Source organism: Tachypleus tridentatus, chromosome 2 (genome assembly GCF_004210375.1).
Source record: "Tachypleus tridentatus isolate NWPU-2018 chromosome 2, ASM421037v1, whole genome shotgun sequence".
Lineage (NCBI taxonomy): Eukaryota > Metazoa > Arthropoda > Merostomata > Xiphosura > Limulidae > Tachypleus > Tachypleus tridentatus.
Genome location: NC_134826.1, coordinates 5029658 through 5052438, shown reverse-complemented (window position 1 = coordinate 5052438; position 22781 = coordinate 5029658). Strand labels below are relative to the sequence as shown.

The 22781-nt window shown below is 30.0% G+C and overlaps 1 protein-coding gene across 5 annotated transcripts in view; it reads right to left on the bottom strand.

The window, feature by feature from the left end:
• Positions 1-22781, bottom strand: part of LOC143237457 (protogenin-like) — a 112098-nt gene that overhangs the window by 12352 nt on the left and 76965 nt on the right. For 4 of the 5 annotated variants that reach the window (XM_076476747.1, XM_076476732.1, XM_076476756.1 and 1 more), the window contains 11 exons: positions 21453-21584; positions 20730-20900; positions 18528-18803; positions 16560-16694; positions 14462-14617; positions 7254-7445; positions 5210-5335; positions 4733-4915; positions 2709-2828; positions 1533-1701; positions 640-770 (listed from right to left, as the gene is read on the bottom strand). In XM_076476747.1, the coding sequence (XP_076332862.1) occupies positions 640-770; positions 1533-1701; positions 2709-2828; positions 4733-4915; positions 5210-5335; positions 7254-7445; positions 14462-14617; positions 16560-16694; positions 18528-18803; positions 20730-20900; positions 21453-21584 (1791 nt within the window). The remainder of the gene's footprint in view (positions 1-639; positions 771-1532; positions 1702-2708; positions 2829-4732; positions 4916-5209; positions 5336-7253; positions 7446-14461; positions 14618-16559; positions 16695-18527; positions 18804-20729; positions 20901-21452; positions 21585-22781) is intronic. The other variant, XM_076476741.1, reaches the window with a different exon arrangement.

Here is a 22781-nt window from a genome sequence, read left to right as displayed (position 1 = left end):
TGTTTTAGTAAAGAACATACTACAGCCCTTAATGTTTATTGAATTAAAACCACATTTTTAGTAAAGAACATACTACAGCCCTTAATGTTTATCAAATTAAAACCATATGTTTTAGTAAAGAACATACTACAGCACTTAATGTTTATTAAATTAAAACCACATGCTTTAGTAAAGAACATACTACAGCCCTAAACGTTTATCAAATTAAAACCACATGTTTTAGTAAAGAACATACTACAGCCCTAAACGTTTATCAAATTAAAACCACATGTTTTAGTAAAGAACATTAAGTCTTGTACATTTTAATTTACAGAACATTAAATAAAGGCTGCAATAAATGAAAAAAAGATTTGGCTAAAACAACTTACTTTTTGTACAGATATGTACAGGTTATATCAAATAGAAAAATATAAAACTGTCTGTACTAAGACCACAGAAATTTAGTCATGACTACAAATGATAAGTTCAATCTCATTCTTAAATATCAATGATGTATAAACCATTTACAAGTAAAATTTTGCATTAGATAAAGTTAGCTGAGAAACATTTCTTTCTTAAGGAAAAGCCATAAAATGATTGAAACATTTTATGTAACGAGCTTTGAAAGCAGATGATTTATATATACAACTTAAAACTTACCATCTTCCAGCGTCCTACATTCAACCTTCTGGCTAAAAGGTCCCTGCTGGTTTTTCACATTGTGAGATCTCACAGAGAACTCGTACAAGGTAAATGGTGTTAGATTAGCGATTATTACACTGTTGCTTGTACTATATAAATATGTAAAAGGCCAGAAACATTAAAATACCTTGAGGGGGTGGAATCACTGTTGTAGTGTTGAGCAAATCAGAAAATTTTAACAGAAAGAATAAAACAAAAAGAAATTAGCAGAACAATTCCATAAAACAATCTTTCTAAACATGATGACTGTGTAGGTGGAATAGCTGAGCAGACAGAAATGAGCTAATGCTACAGATAAAAGCTAAGTTTTTAAAATGATAATAAGTCGGGTGAAAGAATTGTATAAACTTTCATTATCAGGAATATAAATTATGACTTGAGAGTTCTTACTGTACTAACTGTCTGCAGCTAAATAATAACAACAGTGTCATAAAAACTAAATATATAAAACTAATTAATTGCTTTTAGGCCATATCTATACAAAATATTTTAATTATGAAATGTAATATTATAGAGTTAATACACGAGATAACACAGAAAGGAATACTTTTTCTTAGCACAAACAAGAGTAAAAGAGAATGAACACAGTTTTATGTCTGTCTGTTGAAGCACAAAGCTACAAAATAGCTATCTTTGGTGTGTGCACCATAGGTGTCGAAATCTAATTTGTAGGATCATAAGCTAATCTTCTACAGATAAAATAAATTTTTAAACAATAATTATATGACATAAAAATACATTTAATGATACATTCTGGCTGTAATAAAAAAATACATTTGAATTCTGCTATTTATAATGGTTGTTTTAATTGCTTCAACATTATGAACAAATATTTCGGTAATAAAAAATACCTGCAAACATAGCTGACCATCGAGGCGTTAAGAAGTCCATTCATCAGGACTGGATGAAATCGTACAGTATAATAGCTAATATTCCTGCTGGTCATTGGTGGCTTCCATGTAACCTGGATACTAGACGAACTCTTAGGGTGAGCCTCAATAAACTCAGGAGGAGCTACAACTGTACAAGTAGTTGTTCAAATCACTGTTCTTTCTTAGGCCTTTTTTCAATTTACAGATGCACTAATTTACTTTTAGATGTTTTAACCAAACATATATTTGAGAATAAATGAAGAATATGAACAAATGGGTATACAAGATAATTATAAACTTACATCAGAACTCATTATATCATGTTTTGAAGGTTTATAATCAGACTGTGGTTGTCAAAAACCCAAGTATATAGGTCATAGCTATTAAATGCAAAACCACAAGTATGAACAGCATAAGTAGGTCTCTGTACCTTGGTATTTAAAAGTAAAAACTTGCTTTAAGAAAACTAACAAGTTCATATACAATATCAGAATGTCCAGGTAAAACAACAGGATAAATTGTATTTTATATACAATATGTCCTTTTTTAAAGTGATAAATTGTATTTTATATACAATATGTCCTTTTTTAAAGTGATAAATTGTATTTTATATACAATATTTCCTTTTTTAAACTGATAAATTGTATTTTATATACAATATGTCCTTTTTTAAAGTGATAAATTGTATTTTATATACAATATGTCCTTTTTTAAAGTGATAAATTGTATTTTATATACAATATGTCCTTTTTTAAAGTGATAAATTGTATTTTATATACAATATGTCCTTTTTTAAACTGATAAATTGTATTTTATATACAATATGTCCTTTTTTAAACTGATAAATTGTATTTTATATACAATATGTCCTTTTTTAAACTTTTCATAATATCTGTACAAATAAAGTATGTTAGCTCAGACGAAGACTACATGCTGAAAACCGAGAGCATTTCAGAAGCCTTAATGGTAGCTGATAATAAACAAAGAAATAAACATCCTAATGGCTTTGAAGGAAAAACAGAGAAAACTTCACATTATAAAAATAAACAGCACGTAAAATGAGACAGGATTAGAACTATTCTTTAAGATTACTGAGGATTTTTCAGTAAAAGTAAAGATTCATTAATTTGATACCTGATTTAATGTCTAACCTACTTTCAATAGGCTCCAGCTGAGGATGATCCTCAGATACAGTAAAAATGTTCTGAACGGACTCCAGTCCATCACCATACTCATTAAATCCCAGAATATGGACTTCATACCAAGAATGTGGATCTAGTTTGTTTGTAAAAGAAACTTCATAATATTAAAATGAATTCACTTGCATCACACTTTAATAGACAACAACAACAAGAAATCATATGAAAAATAATGTAAACAAACCATAATACACTATCTTCAAGAATAAACAACACTGTTAGATAGTAGATCACAGAGTTAATTAATAAACAACACTGTTAGATAGTAGATCACAGAGTTAATTAATAAACAACACTGTTAGATAGTAGATCACAGAGTTAATTAATAAACAATACTGTTAGATAGTAGATCACAGAGTTAATTAATAAACAACACTGTTAGATAGTAGATCGCAGAGTTAATTAATAAACAACACTGTTAGATAGTAGATCACAGAGTTAATTAATAAACAACACTGTTAGATAGTAGATCACAGAGTTAATTAATAAACAACACTGTTAGATAGTAGATCACACAGTTAATTAATAAACAACACTGTTAGATAGTAGATCACACAGTTAATTAATAAACAACACTGTTAGATAGTAGATCACAGAGTTAATTAATAAACAACACTGTTAGATAGTAGATCACAGAGTTAATTAATAAACAACACTGTTAGATAGTAGATCACAGAGTTAATTAATAAACAACACTGTTAGATAGTAAATCACAGAGTTAATTAATAAACAACACTGTTAGATAGTAGATCACACAGTTAATTAATAAACAACACTGTTAGATAGTAGATCACACAGTTAATTAATAAACAACACTGTTAGATAGTAGATCACAGAGTTAATTAATAAACAACACTGTTAGATAGTACATCACAGAGTTAATTAATAAACAACACTGTTAGATAGCAGATCACAGAGTTAATTAATAAACAACACTGTTAGATAGTAGATCACAGAGTTAATTAATAAACAACACTGTTAGATAGTAGATCACAGAGTTAATTAATAAACAACACTGTTATATAGTAGATCACACAGTTAATTAATAAACAACACTGTTAGATAGTAGATCACACAGGTAATTAATAAACAACACTGTTAGATAGTAGGTCACAGAGTTAATTAATAAACAACACTGTTAGATAGTAGATTACAGAGTTAATTAATAAACAACACTGTTAGATAGTAGATCACACAGTTAATTAATAAACAACACTGTTAGATAGTAGATCACACAGTTAATTAATAAACAACACTGTTAGATAGTAGGTCACAGAGTTAATTAATAAACAACACTGTTAGATAGTAGATCACAGAGTTAATTAATAAACAACACTGTTAGATAGTAGATCACAGAGTTAATTAATGAAATTGTTTTCTGCAGTTATTCACAACATGCTATGTGAGAAATAATAAGAAACAAAAAGTAAATGGAGGTAAATAACATAAATTACATATAAACAACATATAAATAACACATACATAACATACAGATAACATAAATAACACATAGCTAACATATAAATAGCATGGATAACACATAAATAACATATAAATAAAACATATGTAACATATAAACAACATATAAACAACATAAGATAAATAACATATAAACAACACATAAATAACAAATAACACATAAATAATATATAAATAAAACATATGTAACATATAAACAACATATAAACACATAAATCACATAAAAACATAAACACATAAATAACATAAAAACATAAACACATAAATAACATAAAAACATAAACACATAAATAACATAAAAACATAAACACATAAATAACATATAAACAACATATAAATAAAACATATGTAATATTTAAACAACATATAAATAACATACAGAGCAATAAATATAATTTTATCTCTTTATTTTCAATATCCAGTAGCTTTAATTTCTAAATTTAAAACATTAATCATTAAACTTAAGTAAAATGAAATATTAAGTATCTTAGACATACGCACCAAGGTTTGAAAGGAAGAACTCATTAATGTGACCTTGAAGAATGACAGAATCTTCTAAAGGGTGCCCCTGTTTTCGATACGAAAGAGTGTAACCTTCAATAGGATATCTCAAATCCTCCTGCCATCTTACTTTCACAGTTGTAGCATTAATTACTGTAAGCTGTAATGTTGGAGGCAGTGGGACTAAGGTAAGAAACAGAAATAGTAATCTGTGAACAAACAACAACAGACTTTACTGTACATGTTTAACATTACACACAGTGTTTAAACATTCATTTTACACAAAGTTTACCATCATAAACTTCTTAATCCACATGATGGTTTTCAATCCTAAAAATAAAATAAGAAAAACCTTTGTATTTTAATACTTACGTTTGCAATGGTAAACTTTAGTTCAAAATTAACATTTTCTGTATTGAACGGATGTTTTAATAAATTGTAAGAAATAAAAATTAATTACCATCAATACTGATTTACCTTTAGTATTAAGAGTTTCTGGCATTTCTTGAGTAACCCACGACCAATTTTGTTCTGTGAGAACAGGAAATCCAACCTTGGTTCCAGCAAGTACTCGAACATCATATATCTGTTTTGGCTGAAGACCTGTTCAAAAAATCAAAACAAAATTATTTAATACTTACATTAAACTATGTAATTTGAAGTCTTAAAAACATATGATAAAATTATAAGTGGAGATTATACTGTTACTTCTATAACCATTAAAATTTATTTTAGTAAAGAAGCCACCCACGTTTCTCTTCGAACAGAAGTTCTTTATTTTCTCAAGTAAAAAGAATAAAGTAAGAAAAACATTAAAATAAAAGAGAAACATCTCTGTACTAATGAAATCAACATGAAATGTTTTGTAAAGAGGTTTAACTGCAAGTTAAAAAAGTTCTAGGTATAAGGTGTTTAGCTAGATGTAGTAACAAACCTATGAAAAAACAAAAAGAGAAAATAAGAAGGTAAAATGGACTATCTACATACATTAGGAGATGCATGCATATCTGTTGATAACAAATTAAAATTGGCACAGCTTTAAGTTCATAAACCCAGAAAAGAAAACACAAATTCAAGCGAGTTAAAATACATTCAGTGCATTTAAACCATTCACAAAACACATTAACAAAATTCACCTGATACAAATCTCAAAATATAACTTAAGTTCAAAGGTTGGGGTCAAAGCGTACAAGGCCACAACATTTTGCAGAACAGTTGATCATTTTATATTTCTGATTTAACAGCAGTTTATGAAAGAGGAGAGAAGATACAGCAGAAATAACTGTAGATATGTATTTAATAAGTTAAACAGATTAATTATGTATAATATGTAACACAACGTACAAAAGTATCATTAATTATGTATAATATGTAACACAACGTACAAAAGTATCATTAATTATGTATAATATGTAACACAACGTACAAAAGTATCATTAATTATGTATAATATGTAACACAACGTACAAAAGTATCATTAATTATGTATAATATGTAACACATTAATTTTCAAACGAACATCACTTTGCACTCAGGCTTAATATCAAACTGATGTTGTTTATTCACAGACATCTTGAGTACAAATATCTTTGCAAATCGTCTGACATTTTGTTTAAAACAGACATGTACATTTTGTTTACCTATACATACAGATTGTTCAGATAATATTAAAATAAGAGCAGTTTACTGCATTGAAATGGAAAAAAACTTCAGAAACTGAATCAGAAAAACCTTACAAGAAAAAAGTTACTAAAGTATTGTTGCAAAATTTAAGAAACAGCCTTCTTTCTTTCTTACTGTTAAAGTTTTAATAAGTTTTATTTATTACCATCAACCTTCACAAGGCAATATTTTACAGAATAACTTTTAAAACAAAACTGTTTCTGATACCTGCACAGTTTTACATAAAAGAAATTGAAAAAACAATTTAAAGAATAAAAAACTAAAAGTTCTTTAGCTAAACCTAACCTCAAATTTTTCCCAGTATTGTACCTTATCTTAGAACGTTTATAATGGTGTGTTTGTTTGTTGTTAGGTTCAAAGCTAAACACTGAGCTATCTGTGCTTTGCCCACCACAGGTAGTGAAACCCAATTTTTGGATTTGATTTATTTTAAATTTTGTGAAAGTTACATGATGGTTACCTGAACTAGCTGTCCTTAATTTACCAGTGAAAGGCTAGAAGGAAGGCAATTAGCCATCACTACCCACTGTCAGATTACTCTTTTACCAACAAATAATGGGATTGACCATCACATAATAATGTTCCTATGGCTGAAAGAGCTAGCATATTTAATAGTTTGTTTGGTTTTAATTTTGAGCAAAGCTACACGAGGGCTATCTGCACTAGCTATTCTTAATTTAGCAGTGTAAGACTCGAGGGAAGGCAGCTAGTCATTACCACCCATTGAAACTCTTAAGCTACTCTTTTATCAATGAATAGTGGAATTGACCATCACATAATAACACTCCATGGCTGGAAAGGTAAGCACGTTTGGTGTGAACTAAATTTATAGAATTACCTGTAATGGTATACTCTGTAATGTCTCCATCAACTTCGATTAAGTTGTTAAAGGCCTGATTGTGGCGTCGATAGTTGATACGATAGCTTATTATCTTGCCTCTTGCTTTATGTGGAGGTAGAGGTTCCACAGACACACGCAGAGTAGTTGAGCTCAAGCTAGTCAGTGTGATTGATGGGGCAGCAATAGGAACTGAAACCATTACAGTCAGCCAGTTATTTTGAAAAACAAAACAAAAATTAAAACAAAAATGCTTTATTACTTGTGTGTTATTGTCATCTGAGAGTTAAACAAAATCATATTATAACTCTCCTAATACACATATTTCCAATTATATCAGTAATATTTTGGGAATGGGATTTTAATTAATTTTCTAGTGAGTCACTTCCCAGCATGCATAGCATATAACTGATGTTAAATTCATTTGTAAACATAAAAAGAAGAAAATTTTCTTGGTACATGTCAGTTACTTATGTGAGGTAAATAGCTCATGTGTTTTCCTTCTTATATCTTGTTCATGTGTTTTCCTTCTTATATCTTAAGAGGTACATGTCAGTTACTTGTGTGAGGTAAATAGTTCATGTGTTTTCCTTCTTATATCTTGTTCATGTGTTTTCCTTCTTATATCTTAAGAGGTACTTGTCAGTTACTTGTGTGAGGTAAATGGCTCGTGTGTTTTCCTTCTTATATCTTAAGAGGTACATGTCAGTTACTTGTGTGAGGTAAATAGTTCATGTGTTTTCCTTCTTATATCTTAAGAGGTACTTGTCAGTTACTTGTGTGAGGTCAATAGCTCATGTGTTTTCCTTCTTATATCTTAAGAGGTACTTGTCAGTTACTTGTGTGAGGTCAATAGCTCATGTGTTTTCCTTCTTATATCTTAAGAGGTACTTGTCAGTTACTTGTGTGAGGTAAATAGCTCATGTGTTTTCCTTCTTATATCTTAAGAGGTACTTGTCAGTTACTTGTGTGAGGTAAATAGCTCATGTGTTTTCCTTCTTATATCTTAAGAGGTACTTGTCAGTTACTTGTGTGAGGTAAATAGTTCATGTGTTTTCCTTCTTATATCTTAAGAGGTACTTGTCAGTTACTTGTGTGAGGTAAATAGTTCATGTGTTTTCCTTCTTATATCTTAAGAGGTACTTGTCAGTTACTTGTGTGAGGTAAATAGTTCATGTGTTTTCCTTCTTATATCTTAGAGGTACTTGTCAGTTACTTGTGTGAGGTAAATAGTTCATGTGTTTTCCTTCTTATATCTTAAGAGGTACTTGTCAGTTACTTGTGTGAGGTAAATAGTTCATGTGTTTTCTTTCTTATATCTTAAGATTTATTATTTGGTTTTAATGCAAGTCATGAGACAGAACAGAAACTACAAACTTCTAGTATTTATGAAACAGGTATTTCAGAATTAATAAAATGGTTACAATAAATAGGTGAAACATACACTACAAAAATTTGATATTGAGCATTTATTTTCAGGCTGTAAGTGTATGTATAAATACAATGGTTAAGGCTTTTGTAGGAGTTAGGTGTTCACAGTTTGTTAGGTGAAATGGTTGAAGTAGGTTTAGGTTAATATGGGAAAATGAACAGATTGGTTAGTTGTACTTGTGGGATCAGTACAATGGAAGAAGGAAACTTTTTGAAATGGACAGTTTACACTTAAATAGAATAGAAGATGGCTTTCTTGCTGGGGCTATTATAACTCACTGTGGTGAGGAACAGGGAAAACTAAATGAAAAATAATACGAGGTGGGGAAAAGTTTAGCATAGGAAATGAGTATAGAAGCAGTTATAATGATAGGCTTAATTGTTGCTGTTGTAATGCTAGAAATGTAAGAAATAAAATATAACAGATGACTTTATAGAGTGCTGGTAGGAATGGCATATTTTGATACAGTAGGAATAAGTGAAACATGGTTAAACATAAACTATTTTAAAGATAGAAATACAGAGTTATAGGTTATTTAATATGGATAGAGTATTAAAAAAATGACTTTACATGTAAAGTGTGAGTTACATTCTGTTGAGTTGAGGATATCAAAGATAATAACAACACAGAAATTTGAATTTATTTTAGTGGATATAAAGGGGTAAAAAATTTTGATGAGATTTGTTACTGACAAGCAGATGATAATTGATGAAATTAGTGATAAACTTTACAATGAGATAAAGATTTCAACTGTTAACAAAGTCATAATTAAGAATGAATTTAATTTCAGATGTACAGATTAGGAAATGCTAGAGTCAAACAATGTGGGAAAAACGTTTCTGGAAACTGTTTAAGATGGCTTTTTTCATCAGTTAATCATGGAACATAGTAGCAACAATGTTATTGTAGATTTATTGTAAACTTTAAATACAGAAATAATCAAAAGGACGGAAAGAGGGGAACATCTGGGTGTCAGTAATCATTGTCTATTAAGTTTGATGCTTTACTGCATATGGAGATAAGGAATAATGATATTTTGGTTATAAATTTCAAAACAGTAAATTTTGAAGGACAGCTCGATTATTTGGAGATAATGATCAGATGTGGAGAACTTCTAACAATTTTTAAATATTCAGGATAAACAAAGTAAAGAGTCACTGAAGTAAAAAACCAGGTTGGTTCATACAGAGTTTAAGAGATAAAATTAAAAAAGAGCATTAAAAACTTAAGAAATTTAAAGTAACTACTATGACAGGAGACAGATTATAGAAATTTAAAGTAACTAGTATGACAGGAGACAGATTATAGAAATTTAATGTAACTAGTATGACAGGAGACAGATTATGGAAATTTAAAGTAACTAGTATGACAGGAGACAGATTATAGAAATTTAAAGTAACTAGTATGACAGGAGACAGATTATGGAAATTTAAAGTAACTAGTATGACAGGAGACAGATTATGTAACTAGTATGACAGGAGACAGATTATGGAAATTTAAAGTAACTAGTATGACAGGAGACAGATTATAGAAATTTAATGTAACTAGTATGACAGGAGACAGATTATGGAAATTTAAAGTAACTAGTATGACAGGAGACAGATTATAGAAATTTAATGTAACTAGTATGACAGGAGACAGATTATGGAAATTTAAAGTAACTAGTATGACAGGAGACAGATTATGGAAATTTAAAGTAACTAGTATGACAGGAGACAGATCATGGAAATTTAAAGTAACTAGTATGACAGGAGACAGATTATGGAAATTTAAAGTAACTAGTATGACAGGAGACAGATTATGGAAATTTAAAGTAACTAGCATGACAGGAGAGAGATTATAGAAATTTAATGTAACTAGTATGACAGGAGACAGATTATGGAAATTTAAAGTAACTAGTATGACAGGAGACAGATTATAGAAATTTAATGTAACTAGTATGACAGGAGACAGATTATGGAAATTTAAAGTAACTAGTATGACAGGAGACAGATTATGGAAATTTAATCTAACTAGTATGACAGGAGACAGATTATGGAAATTTAAAGTAACTAGTATGACAGGAGACAGATTATAGAAATTTAATGTAACTAGTATGACAGGAGACAGATTATATATATTTAATGTAACTAGTATGACAGGAGACAGATTATAGACAATCAAGAAAGTTGGTGAAACTAGGGCATAAAAAATGTACGAGAAAATGTTGAATGTAAAAATTAACTGTAACAACTTTTTTAAATACATTAACAGTAAACAAGATGTCGGGATGGAAATAGAACCCTTGAAAGATGATAAAGGAAGGCTTGGATGTCAGGATGGGAGTAGAACCCTTGAAAGATGATAAAGGAAGGCTTGGATGTCAGGATGGGAATAGAACCCTTGAAAGATGATAAAGGAAGGCTTGGATGTCATGATGGGGGTAGAACTCTTCAGGGATGATAAAGGAAGGCTTGGATGTCAGAATGGGGTATAATCCTTGAGAGATGATAAAGGAAGGCTTAGATGTCAGTGTGGGGTAGAATCTATGAGGGATGATAAAGGAAGACTTGGATGTCAGGATGAGGGTAGAACTCTTAAGAGATGATAAAGGAAGGCTTGTATTTCATGATTATGGACTGAGTTATTAAACTTTTATTTTTCTTTGATTATCGCTAATAAAAAATGTCCCCTGCTGGTACAGTGGAAAGTCTAAAGAATTACAATGCTAAAATCAGGGGTTCAATTCCCCTAGGTAGACTCATGAGATAGCCTGATATGGCTTTGCTGTAAGAAAACACACTAATGAAAATTTAAGTAGTATTCCAAATCTTGAGCAGTTGACAAATGAAAATAAGATCAAAGAAAATGGCCACATTAATCCTGAGCTGGTTAAGAAGCAAATTGGAATGTTCAGAGAATGATTGGACTCTTGGGACAGATAATATTTCTCCAAGGGTTTAGATGAAAGTGAAAAAATTGGATATAAGAGTTACTTACTACAATATATTATCAGCCTGTGAATAGTTGGTAGGTACAAGATTGGATATAAGAGTTACTTACTACAATATATTATCAGCCTGTGAATAGTTGGTAGGTACAAGATTGGATATAAGAGTTACTTACTACAATATATTATCAGCCTGTGAATAGTTGGAAGGTACAAGATTGGATATAAGAGTTACTTACTACAATATATTATCAGCCTGTGAATAGTTGGTAGGTACAAGATTGGATATAAGAGTTACTTACTACAATATATTATCAGCCTGTGAATAGTTGGTAGGTACAAGATTGGATATAAGAGTTACTTACTACAATATATTATCAGCCTGTGAATAGTTGGTAGGTACAAGATTGGATATAAGAGTTACTTACTACAATATATTATCAGCCTGTGAATAGTTGGTAGGTACAAGATTGGATATAAGAGTTACTTACTACAATATATTATCAGCCTGTGAATAGTTGGTAGGTACAAGATTGGATATAAGAGTTACTTACTACAATATATTATCAGAATAGTTGGTAGGTACAAGATTGGAAGTTAACGAACGTAACTCATCTTTCCAAGACAGGTGATAAAAAATGTCCCAGTAATTACAGGAGTATTAGTTTTATGTAAATCATGGGAAATGGTTCTGGAAAGTCTGACAAAAGATGGTTTGAAATATCGTTTAAATAAATTAAAATTTTATTATATAGTCAACATGGTTTTGCTAAGGAAAAAATCTTACCTTACAAATCTTTTAACATTCTCTGAAAAGAATGTGTAGATGAGAGTAAGGTAACAGTTTCAGAAAGCCTTCAACAGGGTGCCACATAAAAGGTTTATAAAAAATTTTCTCTGCAGGTGCAGAGAATAAGTTAGCTAATTGGACAGAAGAAAGCAGATGGTTATTATAAATGGAGTTCATACAAACTGGATTAGTGCCACAAATGGTGTACCTAACAGCTAAGTCTTAAAGACATTTGTTGTTTTTATTTAGATCAATGACATACATGAACAAATAGTCAATAAATTTTGAAATTCCTTGGCACGTGTGTAATATTCAATGTTTAAAAATCTCAAGATTATTTTAAAACAACAATTATTTAATAACAATTCTCAAAACGAGACAGTTTCCAGTTTCAATAAAATACCAATAAGTTATTGTACAAGATTAAAATCAATAAAAAAAAACTCTGAATGTTAAGACACATCTTCTTCTTCTTCTGATGTGTAGGAGACTGTTCTTCAGTCTCATTTTGTTCTGTTGTTTTAATGATTTTAATCTTGTACAATAACTTATTGGTATTTTATTGTACTTTTGACACTGGAAACTGTCTCATTTATACAACTGTGTATGAAATAATTGTGTTATAAAATAATCTTAAGTGTTTTAAAAACAGTCAATAAATTACTTAAATTTGAAGATGATATGTGTGTTAATAGCTGTGAAGAGGATGCCACTGATTTACAAAAGGATTTAGATTATTTAGTAAGTTGGTAAAATGTTTGTTTTCTTATAGCAAAGCTACATCGAGCTATCTGCTGAGCCCACCAAGGGGAATCGAACCCCTGATTTTAGCGTTGTAAATCCAGAGACATACCTCTGTACTAGCAAGGGGCAAAGTTGGTAAAATAAATGGCAGATGAGTTTTAATTATAATAAATGTAAGATAATGAGTGTGAACTATCATAATTTGAATGATAAGTAAAATCTGGATGGAAATAACCTTAACAGTTATGGAAGAAAGAGATCTTAATGTAATAGTTGACCAAACATCCATCAGTGTTGTGTTGTTTGTGATAGGGCAAATAGGATTTTAGGTTGTATCTATAGAAATATTGAATACAAGTATAGAGAGATTATAATTTCATTGCACAGGTCACTGGTTAGACCACCTTTGGAATGCTGTGTTCAGTCTTGGACTCCTAAACCTTAAAAAACACGTCAAATTGTTAGAAATGGTTCAGAGAAGGCTTACTATATTGGTGCCTGGGATGGAGGAGTTGTCATATGAGAGGTTGAAATCTCTCATGCTGTTTTCTATTGAATAAAAAAGAGTTAGGGGGGTCTTATTGAGGTCTTTAAGATTGTAACTAGTATTGACATAGGTGGTGTATCAGCTTTTTATCACACTTAATGGTGAGAATCGTAGGACAAAGGGAAAAAAACATTTAGCAGGGCAAGAGTCACTTCAATTAACACAATTTTATTTTTTCTAAAAGGGTGGTTGACCTTTGGAATGGGTTACTTTTAGAGGCAGTAAACTTAAGTGAGTTTAAGAGAAAACATTATAAGTATATGAATGATAAGGAGCAGCTTTAAGATTTCTTGAGTTTATTTATTAATAGTTTTGGTTTAGTTTAGAGGGTGGAACACCCAAGATGGACCAACAGGTTCCATGTTGTCCAAAAGCATCATATTATGTAAAAATTATATTAAAAGCTGAGTAGCTACTTACTTAAATGAAAGCATTTTTGATCATTTAAATATCTATTAAAGTAGTACATATCACTTTTTAAAAAAAATCACACAAAAACAATGGTTACAACTGTGTATCTCAAAACAGCTGGTATGGATATTAACACTTTTACTAATAAAGCAGAGAACAAAGTTTCAACCTTCCTAGGTCACCTTCACGTTAACAAAGAGATGGTTACAACAATACATCTTTATCTATATGATGCTATGGTTACAATCATAAATCTTTATTTATATGATGTTATAAAAATGACCAGAGTATGTTCTTAGCTACATAAAACTAACTACTTGGTACTTTATGACAAAGGTGAAATTACAAGCCTTACCATCTTCTCCAGTCAAGTGATAAATAACCTCCGATTGCTCACTGGCACTTTGTTCACTGTAGGCTCGAACATAAAAGCTGTAATTGGTGTAAGGTTTAAGCTTGGTGATAACCTCAGTAGTGTTGACAGCTACCACCTGAGATTCCAATCCACCTGCTTACAAATAAGCATAGTTCATCAAAAAATGTAATCTCTACTTTATAAGAACAAATGTTTTTGTAGCTTCAGTTCCTATTTAACATGTAATCCCTACTTTATAAGAACAAATGTTTTTGTAGCTTCAGTTCCTATTTAACATGTAATCCCTACTTTATAAGAACAAATGTTTTTGTAACTTCAGTTCCTATTTAACATGTAATCCCTACTTTATAAGATCAAATGTTTTTGTAGCTTCAGTTCTCATTTAACATGTAATCCCTATTTTATCAGAATAAATGTTTTTGCAGCTTCAGTTCCTATTTAACATGTAATTCCTACTTCATAAGAATAAATGTTTTTGTAGCTTCAGTTCCTATTTAACATGTAATCCCTTCTTTATCAGAATAAATGTTTTTGTAGCTTCAGTTCCTATTTAACATATAATCCCTACTTTATAAGAACAAATGTTTTTGTAACTTCAGTTCCTATTTAACATGTAATCCCTACTTTATAAGATCAAATGTTTTTGTAGCTTCAGTTCTCATTTAACATGTAATCCCTATTTTATCAGAATAAATGTTTTTGTAGCTTCAGTTCCTATTTAACATGTAATCCCTACTTTATAAGAATAAATGTTTTTGTAGCTTCAGTTCTTATTTAACATGTAATCCCTACTTTATCAGAATAAATGTTTTTGTAGCTTCAGTTCCTATTTAACATATAATCCCTACTTTATAAGAATAAATGTTTTTGTAGCTTCAGTTCCTATTTAACATGTAATCCCTACTTTATAAGAACAAATGTTTTTGTAGCTTCAGTTCCTATTTAACAATTTCAAAGTTAGAGATGTCAGAAATATGCATTAAGGTTTTGGAATTGCCAGTTGTAGAGCACAGTTCAGTTACAAACACACTGAAAAGCCTAAAATGAAATAAATATTATCAAAGCAACAGGAATCTAACATATAGCACATAAAAATGGCAAAAACTTTTTAAAATGGAAGAAATATGTAACCAATAACATCCTAAAATAACAAAATTCAAACCTTTAATTATGTAACACATACATTAATACAATGAACTACAAGAAATTAGCCCCAATTCTTATTTTTCAACAGCAGAACTTGTATTTACGTAACACCCTAATCCTTATTGCTGCTCTGACAGTATTGGAAGATTGTTGTTTCATAAAGTACATTATGGTATTAATGAAAGAACTGCTTGGGTAAGGAAATTATATAATGGTGAAACATTTACCAAATCAAAATAATTTTATTCGTGAATAAAAAAAAATTCAGGTAACATTCTTCACTAGATTTTCATGTTGTTTTACATTTTGTAACATGTTATGTCAGAATTACACTCTGTGATATAAATGCAATCTACGCAATTGTTTCAATACGCATGTAGTTCCATACTGAGAGTGAAATGTGAAATTTGTCTGATTTAGTATTAAGATTTAAAGGGTAGATATGATACACATCCATACCAATCATTGCTGACACTCTGTGCAAGGTATTAATTGTGTACTTCTCAAAAAATCTAACTATTTAATGATTTTTATGATAATACAATGTCATATATACTTTTCTTAATTATTCATTCTATATTACGACCATACATTCACGTCATTACGTATTAGTTACTGCGTGCATACGTATTGTCTCTCCTATGGGTCAGGTGTTCTGTGTGGGAACAATATATACTTTTATTAATTATTCATTCTATATTACGACCATACGTACACATCATTACTTATTAGTTATTGCGTGCATACGTATTGTCTCTCCTATGGGTCAGGTGTTCTGTGTGGGAACACTGTTGGTGCTACTTTTTGTATAGTTCTGGTTTGATGTAGAAAAAAGTAAAACTTTGTTCACTATTCTAAACACAAAGAGGTGCTGTTCTCATTAAAATATCCTACAAAAAATTCTCAATCAAACAAATGAAGTATTCTATACCTGAAGAAGGAGAAAAATGAACTGTATAAGCCTTGATGTCTTTACTGTTAGTGGCTGGAGGGTTCCATGAAAGCATGACAGAAGAACTAGATAAAGTTTGAGCTATCAAGTTGTGTGGTGCATCTGGTTGAACACCTAAAGTAAACAATGGTAAATCAGTAACTTGTGTACCTACAACAAAAAAAAAACTAATCTCTTAAGTGACAAAAAACAAACATTTATGCAGTTGGTTTCATTCAAAATTAAACCCAATTGAATGTACAGAATAGTTTTGATCTGTTTGGAATTTTATGCAAAGCTACAAGAGAGCTATCTTCTTTAGCTGTCCCTAATTTAACAGTGTAAGACTAGAGGGAAGGCAGCTAGTCATCACCACCGACCACCAACTCTTGGGCTACTCTTTTACCAATGAATAGTGGGAATGACCATCATATTATAATGCCCCCACAGCTGAAAGGGCAAGCATGTTTGATGAGACAATGATTCAAACCCACAATCCTCAGATTGTGAGTCAAACACCCTATCCACTTGGCTGACATATAATAGAACATCTCACAGAAAATGTAAAAACATGATACAATATTTTACATATAAATATATACATAATTAAAACACAATTTTATTAGTAGCTTAATATTTTAACACCATAACATTAATTCATATGTAACACAGAAAAACAAAATAATCTTTATTTTAAAAATATGAAATTTAACAGGCATTATTACCTTCTTAGCATTTTTTAAATATATATTTAGGCTGTGATTGTTTTTCATTTCAACCATCTTAAAGTAAAATTTCAATAAATTGTTTAAGTTACAGACTACAAATGTTCTTAGGTGAAAGTTACAAGGAAGTAATTTGTATGTTTCTTTATATTTATTTTCTGTAGCATTGAATATGGATTATTTGACAAAGAAGCTGTGCAAGAATTAAAAGTTAAGTCTAATTACCATTTAAATAACTGTTTGTCACTGAGTTAGGCCTGTTTCAGATGAAAATATATGGAGTCTCCAATATACATAAAGAATATTATCTGGTCAGACCAACAGTTTCTAATATGCATTTAGGTGACTGAGACAGTCCTTGTTTATGGAATCTTGCTCCAGAGTCCATAAATTTTCTTTATGATGTGTATAAATGTTTTATTTTTATTTTATTAGTAATCTATAAGTTTTTCACACTTGCATTCAATATCCTGTATGTAGAAATTGTGAAACAACAGATACATATTTCTGACCTTAGTCAGGGAAATTATCACACAGCTCAGAATGACCGAGCACGACCTTTGCTACTTCATGCAGTTGACTCTAAGGCATTTGAATATGCACCCATCAAAAGTAAACAAAAAAACAGATCGGAATTCAAACTATGGTATCATTCATAGCCGAGATTCTATTTTTAAATAAAAACATTAATTTACATAACTAATGAGTGAACATGAATGCCAGTTAGCAGAATCTTATGACAAACTCTTGGCCACAAGACATTGCTGAACTAATTTTATTTGTCAGTAACTTATCTGCAGTAGATATAATGCACATAAATATATCCTTCATCTGATTACGTTTATTATTTACAATAATTGATTACTCACAACTTTTGCTAAAAAACAAAAATGGAGGTAGAGTCCCAGTTTTAAGACCAGAAAATCTGAATCTGTCTCAGTTTTATTATTTCAAAATTTGGTCAAATCAAGAACTAGTTGTTTGGTTTATTTATTTGTCATGTTCCTTTTGAATTTTCTAATAAAATTAGAAATTTCCATTTCCATACAAATGTGTAATGTGCAAACTTGGTAAAAGTTTTAAAACTAACAGATGAACTAGTGTACCAAAATAGAGATTTAAAATTTATAAAATATGCTTCAGAAATTACTAGGACTTCCAAAACAAATATTTATTTCCATTTAATAACAACACATCCTACTGATAGAAGTGTGAGGGTTTTTGAGGAGCTAAGAATACACACCTGTACTTTTTACAAACAGTCGTGTAGCTACTGACCTAGTACCAGCCTTATTACTAGCTACACATTGATATATTCCAGAGTCTGACATCATTGTCTGAGTAATAACCAACTCTCCATCTGTTTTAAATTTTATGCGTCCATTTAAGTACATAGGTTTTCCATTCTTTAGCCACTGTACAGACGGAGATGGAATTCCATTCACGACACACAAGAAACGAGCTGTCTGAGGCGTGGGTTTTACAATACTTACAGGACGCTCTATGAAGTTTGGTGTAACTAGTAAAACAAAACAAAAAAGCACAACACTGGTTACATGCAATTACAATGTCCAGACACAGCCTTACAGGTGATACTATATAACTTTCGGTAAACATTTTGGTGAACAGAAATCTTGCTTTCCAACAATACGAACATCAATAATATTAACAGTGAATACTTCAAATTACCTTCAAAATTACAGCAAATTAATTTTATAGATCAAACCTTAAAATCCCTGTAATTAGTACAATTAATAAAATAAACTGTTTTTTAATACTTACTTATACAGATTAGAATGTATTGTCATTATTAATGATACTATAAACCCAATAAATCTCATGAGGATCAGTATTAGATATACATTGTTTTTAAATCTATTTACTATGCTGAGAATGCAAAACAAACTCTATAATAAAACTACAAAACTATTATAATCAAAATAAATATTGATATGTTACACATTCTAACTAATATTGTTAAAAACAGTTAAAATAAATGTATATCTTATTTATGGGACACAAAATGTTGAGCATATGCTGCTAATCAAATAAGCTGAGAAGTTTAACTACTAAAACATACTTTATTTGAAATATCTGTATTTGAAAATGGCAAGTTTATAGTTTCAAATGTTTTTGTTTTATTGAAACTTGAATGTCTGACAACTCATCAACATGTATAAGTGTTGATATCTAAATTCATTTTTCTAAAGTTAAAGTGGACAAACTTGTTAGACTATGTAAAGAAAAACTTGATACATATGTAACAAAATAAAATCAAGCGGAAAGCTTTATTATAGTTTTTATTTACATAAGTTCAAGTTTTGGGCAGAACTTCTTTGATTGTTTGTTGAATTTATCACAAAGCTACTCAGGGCCTATCTACGATACCTTTCCCTAATTTAGACAGCTTGTGAACACTGCCCATTGCCAGCTCTTGGGCTATTCTTTTACCAATAAAAAGTGGGATTGACTGTTACATTATCATACCACCATGATTGAAATGGCAAGAATGGTTAGTGACAGAATGCGAGTCAACTGCCCTGCTTATCTCCTGAACTATTAGGTGTTCTTTATATTTGTTGAAAGGCACACTGGATACACGTGGTGACAACTAAGTTACACAGCCCACCGTGTGAAACAGTGGTAATCATTATGAAATGCATTATCACATAAGCATTTGTTAAAATGTTAATAAAACACTTGGAGAGTGTTGATGAAATATTCTACTTTTATCAAGAGAAAAACTGTGTAGCTAAATTCAACAGTTTTTACTGATTTAGCCTCTAATCCTTTAATATTCAACCAAATTACTGATGATAGCACAAAGATTAACATTGGTTACTGGTCTTCTTTCTCTTTAATAATATTACAGTTCATTAATTAATTATTGGAACTGACAAATCTTTGCTTAGATCTTTTATTTATAGAAATAAACTTATATTTGTAAGGTATTTCACACCATTTGGTAACCCAAAATAATTTAAGCAGTGCAAAGTGCATCAGACATCCAATAAAACTTTAATGGTTTCTGTATGGTTTAACTTGTTTATATATCATCTTATTAGAAGATTTTAGTGTTTTATAATTAAATAATAATGATATAAATACTCTAATAAGTGTTTAGTAACTCCTTTTTTCTCACTCATCAAATAAACAATTGGAATTTCTTTTAATAAACATGTGTTTATAGGTCATCTCATCAACTATGCTTAAAATAAAAATTACTTTTATGTTCAATTTTTTTCCTCTATTTATGTAATAATTAATTACTTATTTATGGAGTCATGGATTGAGTTTAACACCTCCCAGAATTTTGTTCATTAATAGTCACAAATTATCTTTAACTGATTATAGTTAAACATCCTTCATGTGCAAATGTTTTACTAATGAATAATTAGAGGTTTCACTATCAGCTTCTATTTTAGCAGCAACAAAAAACATGTACCATAAACAGTTAATGTGGAACTCTGTGTTTCTGATTTTGTTCTCCCAGTTGTAACATCCGTAACAGTTGCTGTGCACACGTATGATCCAGCATCTTCAGCTCTGAGAGAGTGTATAACAAGATTTCCTTGTCCAAGTAGGGATACCCGTTCACTGGAAAGTTTCTTACCATCTAGTAAAATATTTTATAAAAGAGCATTTGTTCTGAACTCAAAGATACTAGGCAGCATATCTTTCAACTTTTAAAAAATTTAGCCCAACAGGAGAAACATGAAGTTAACAACCAATAATCCATTTAAGTCCAGAATTAAAGAAAAAACTGTTTCCTAATGTACAGTAAATGTCCAAACAAAGTAAATTAAACATTATCGTTTGATAAATATTCAAATTATTTGGTAAACTATGAACTAGTTCTATGTCAAACTGTGGTGTTTGCTTTCTGATGAAGATATAAGGTAAAAACATTATAGGCAAATAAACCTACAAGATAAAATATTAAACATATTTAGTTCATGTGTCTTTAACTGTAGGAAACAGATATTTAAGTAAACAATATGTGCACCTTAAAAAGCAAAGTTACCTGAGTAAACAATATATACACCAAGTTTCCATAAAGTTGAGAGTGATATATTTTTAAAACTTTACATAATATAAACCTGAAAAAAAACAAAACACCTTTGATGATAATTTACTAAAAATAGATAATAAATTTAAAAAAAATTACCTGCTCTCTTCCAAGACACCATGGGCATTGGTTTCCCCATCACCATACATTCTAGGACTGCAGACTCATTAACAATCTTCACTATTGACTGGGAGAAACTAAGGAACTGGATTGCGAGTGATTTTAAAGTGCCTATATTATGAACACTTATTAAGTTACAGGCACTTGGTAAGTTCTTTTATGGTTAAATTCACAAGACTGAGAATCTATTCCACAAATATATATAAAAAAAACAATTCTACCAAATGAATAGGATCCTACTGTATAACTTAAATTAATAGATGTCTTACTACAAATTGTTTCTGTTGCAGAGACAAAGTGAATGTAAAAAGAAAGATGTTTAGAACCATTATTTTAAAGAAATGGTAGTAGACCTATGCTTTTAGATCACCAAAAAAAACTATTTTGCTTTTCAGTTATAACTTAACATACATAATTACACATTACAAATAACAAAACATAGTATTAATCTTTTTACACTGTCACAGGCAAATAATTCTTGCAATAATATTAACTTACTATTTCAGTAGTAACTGCCACAAGTTAAAACACTTACTTATTTCTACCTCCACAGAAAAGTTCCTAATATAGTAAATACGTTCTTTTTTAACTATAATATATAAATAATTAACCTAAGAAATAAGTATTATTTGTTATACTTTAAACTAGGTTAGCACATTGTTTAGCATGTGACCATGCTTAATGACCAATCTGGATATCACAAGATTTAGACACATCACTCCAATTTAGAACTGCTTACCAAGGTCAAAATAACCACTATCATAGTGACCATTGCCTAACAGACTATTCTTAATTAACACTTAAACAGCAGGAATGTTACAGGTAACAGCTCATCACAGATGTAAAAATCTTAATATTTGGTATTCTATAATAAATTTTGAACAATATATGAAACAAAATGAAAACAAAAGCATAATAAACACCTATTTATTACAAGTTTAAATATCCCTTAGGGTATGAAAATCACACAAACGTTTCCCAATACACAGTACTGCTCTAGATTCTTTACAACAGGTAGTTCCCACCTTTGTCTTCTTTTCTTTTCTTGTTGATGCATACATATATGCATTGTTTTTGTCCACTGTTTTAGCTCTTGAGAATGGAATGCTTTCTAAAAAGTGCTGAAAAAATGCTTGTTTTTCAAACAAATCTATCAGGAACAGAATGGCCATGTCATCCTCCATCCTTTTCCAAAAATTGGTAAGTTTCATTGTAACTAAACTGCCTCAATAGTAGCTTTTTGCCAGTTTTTACTAGATACACATCATAATAATTCAAAGTTGAAATATTAACTAGATGGAAAAACAG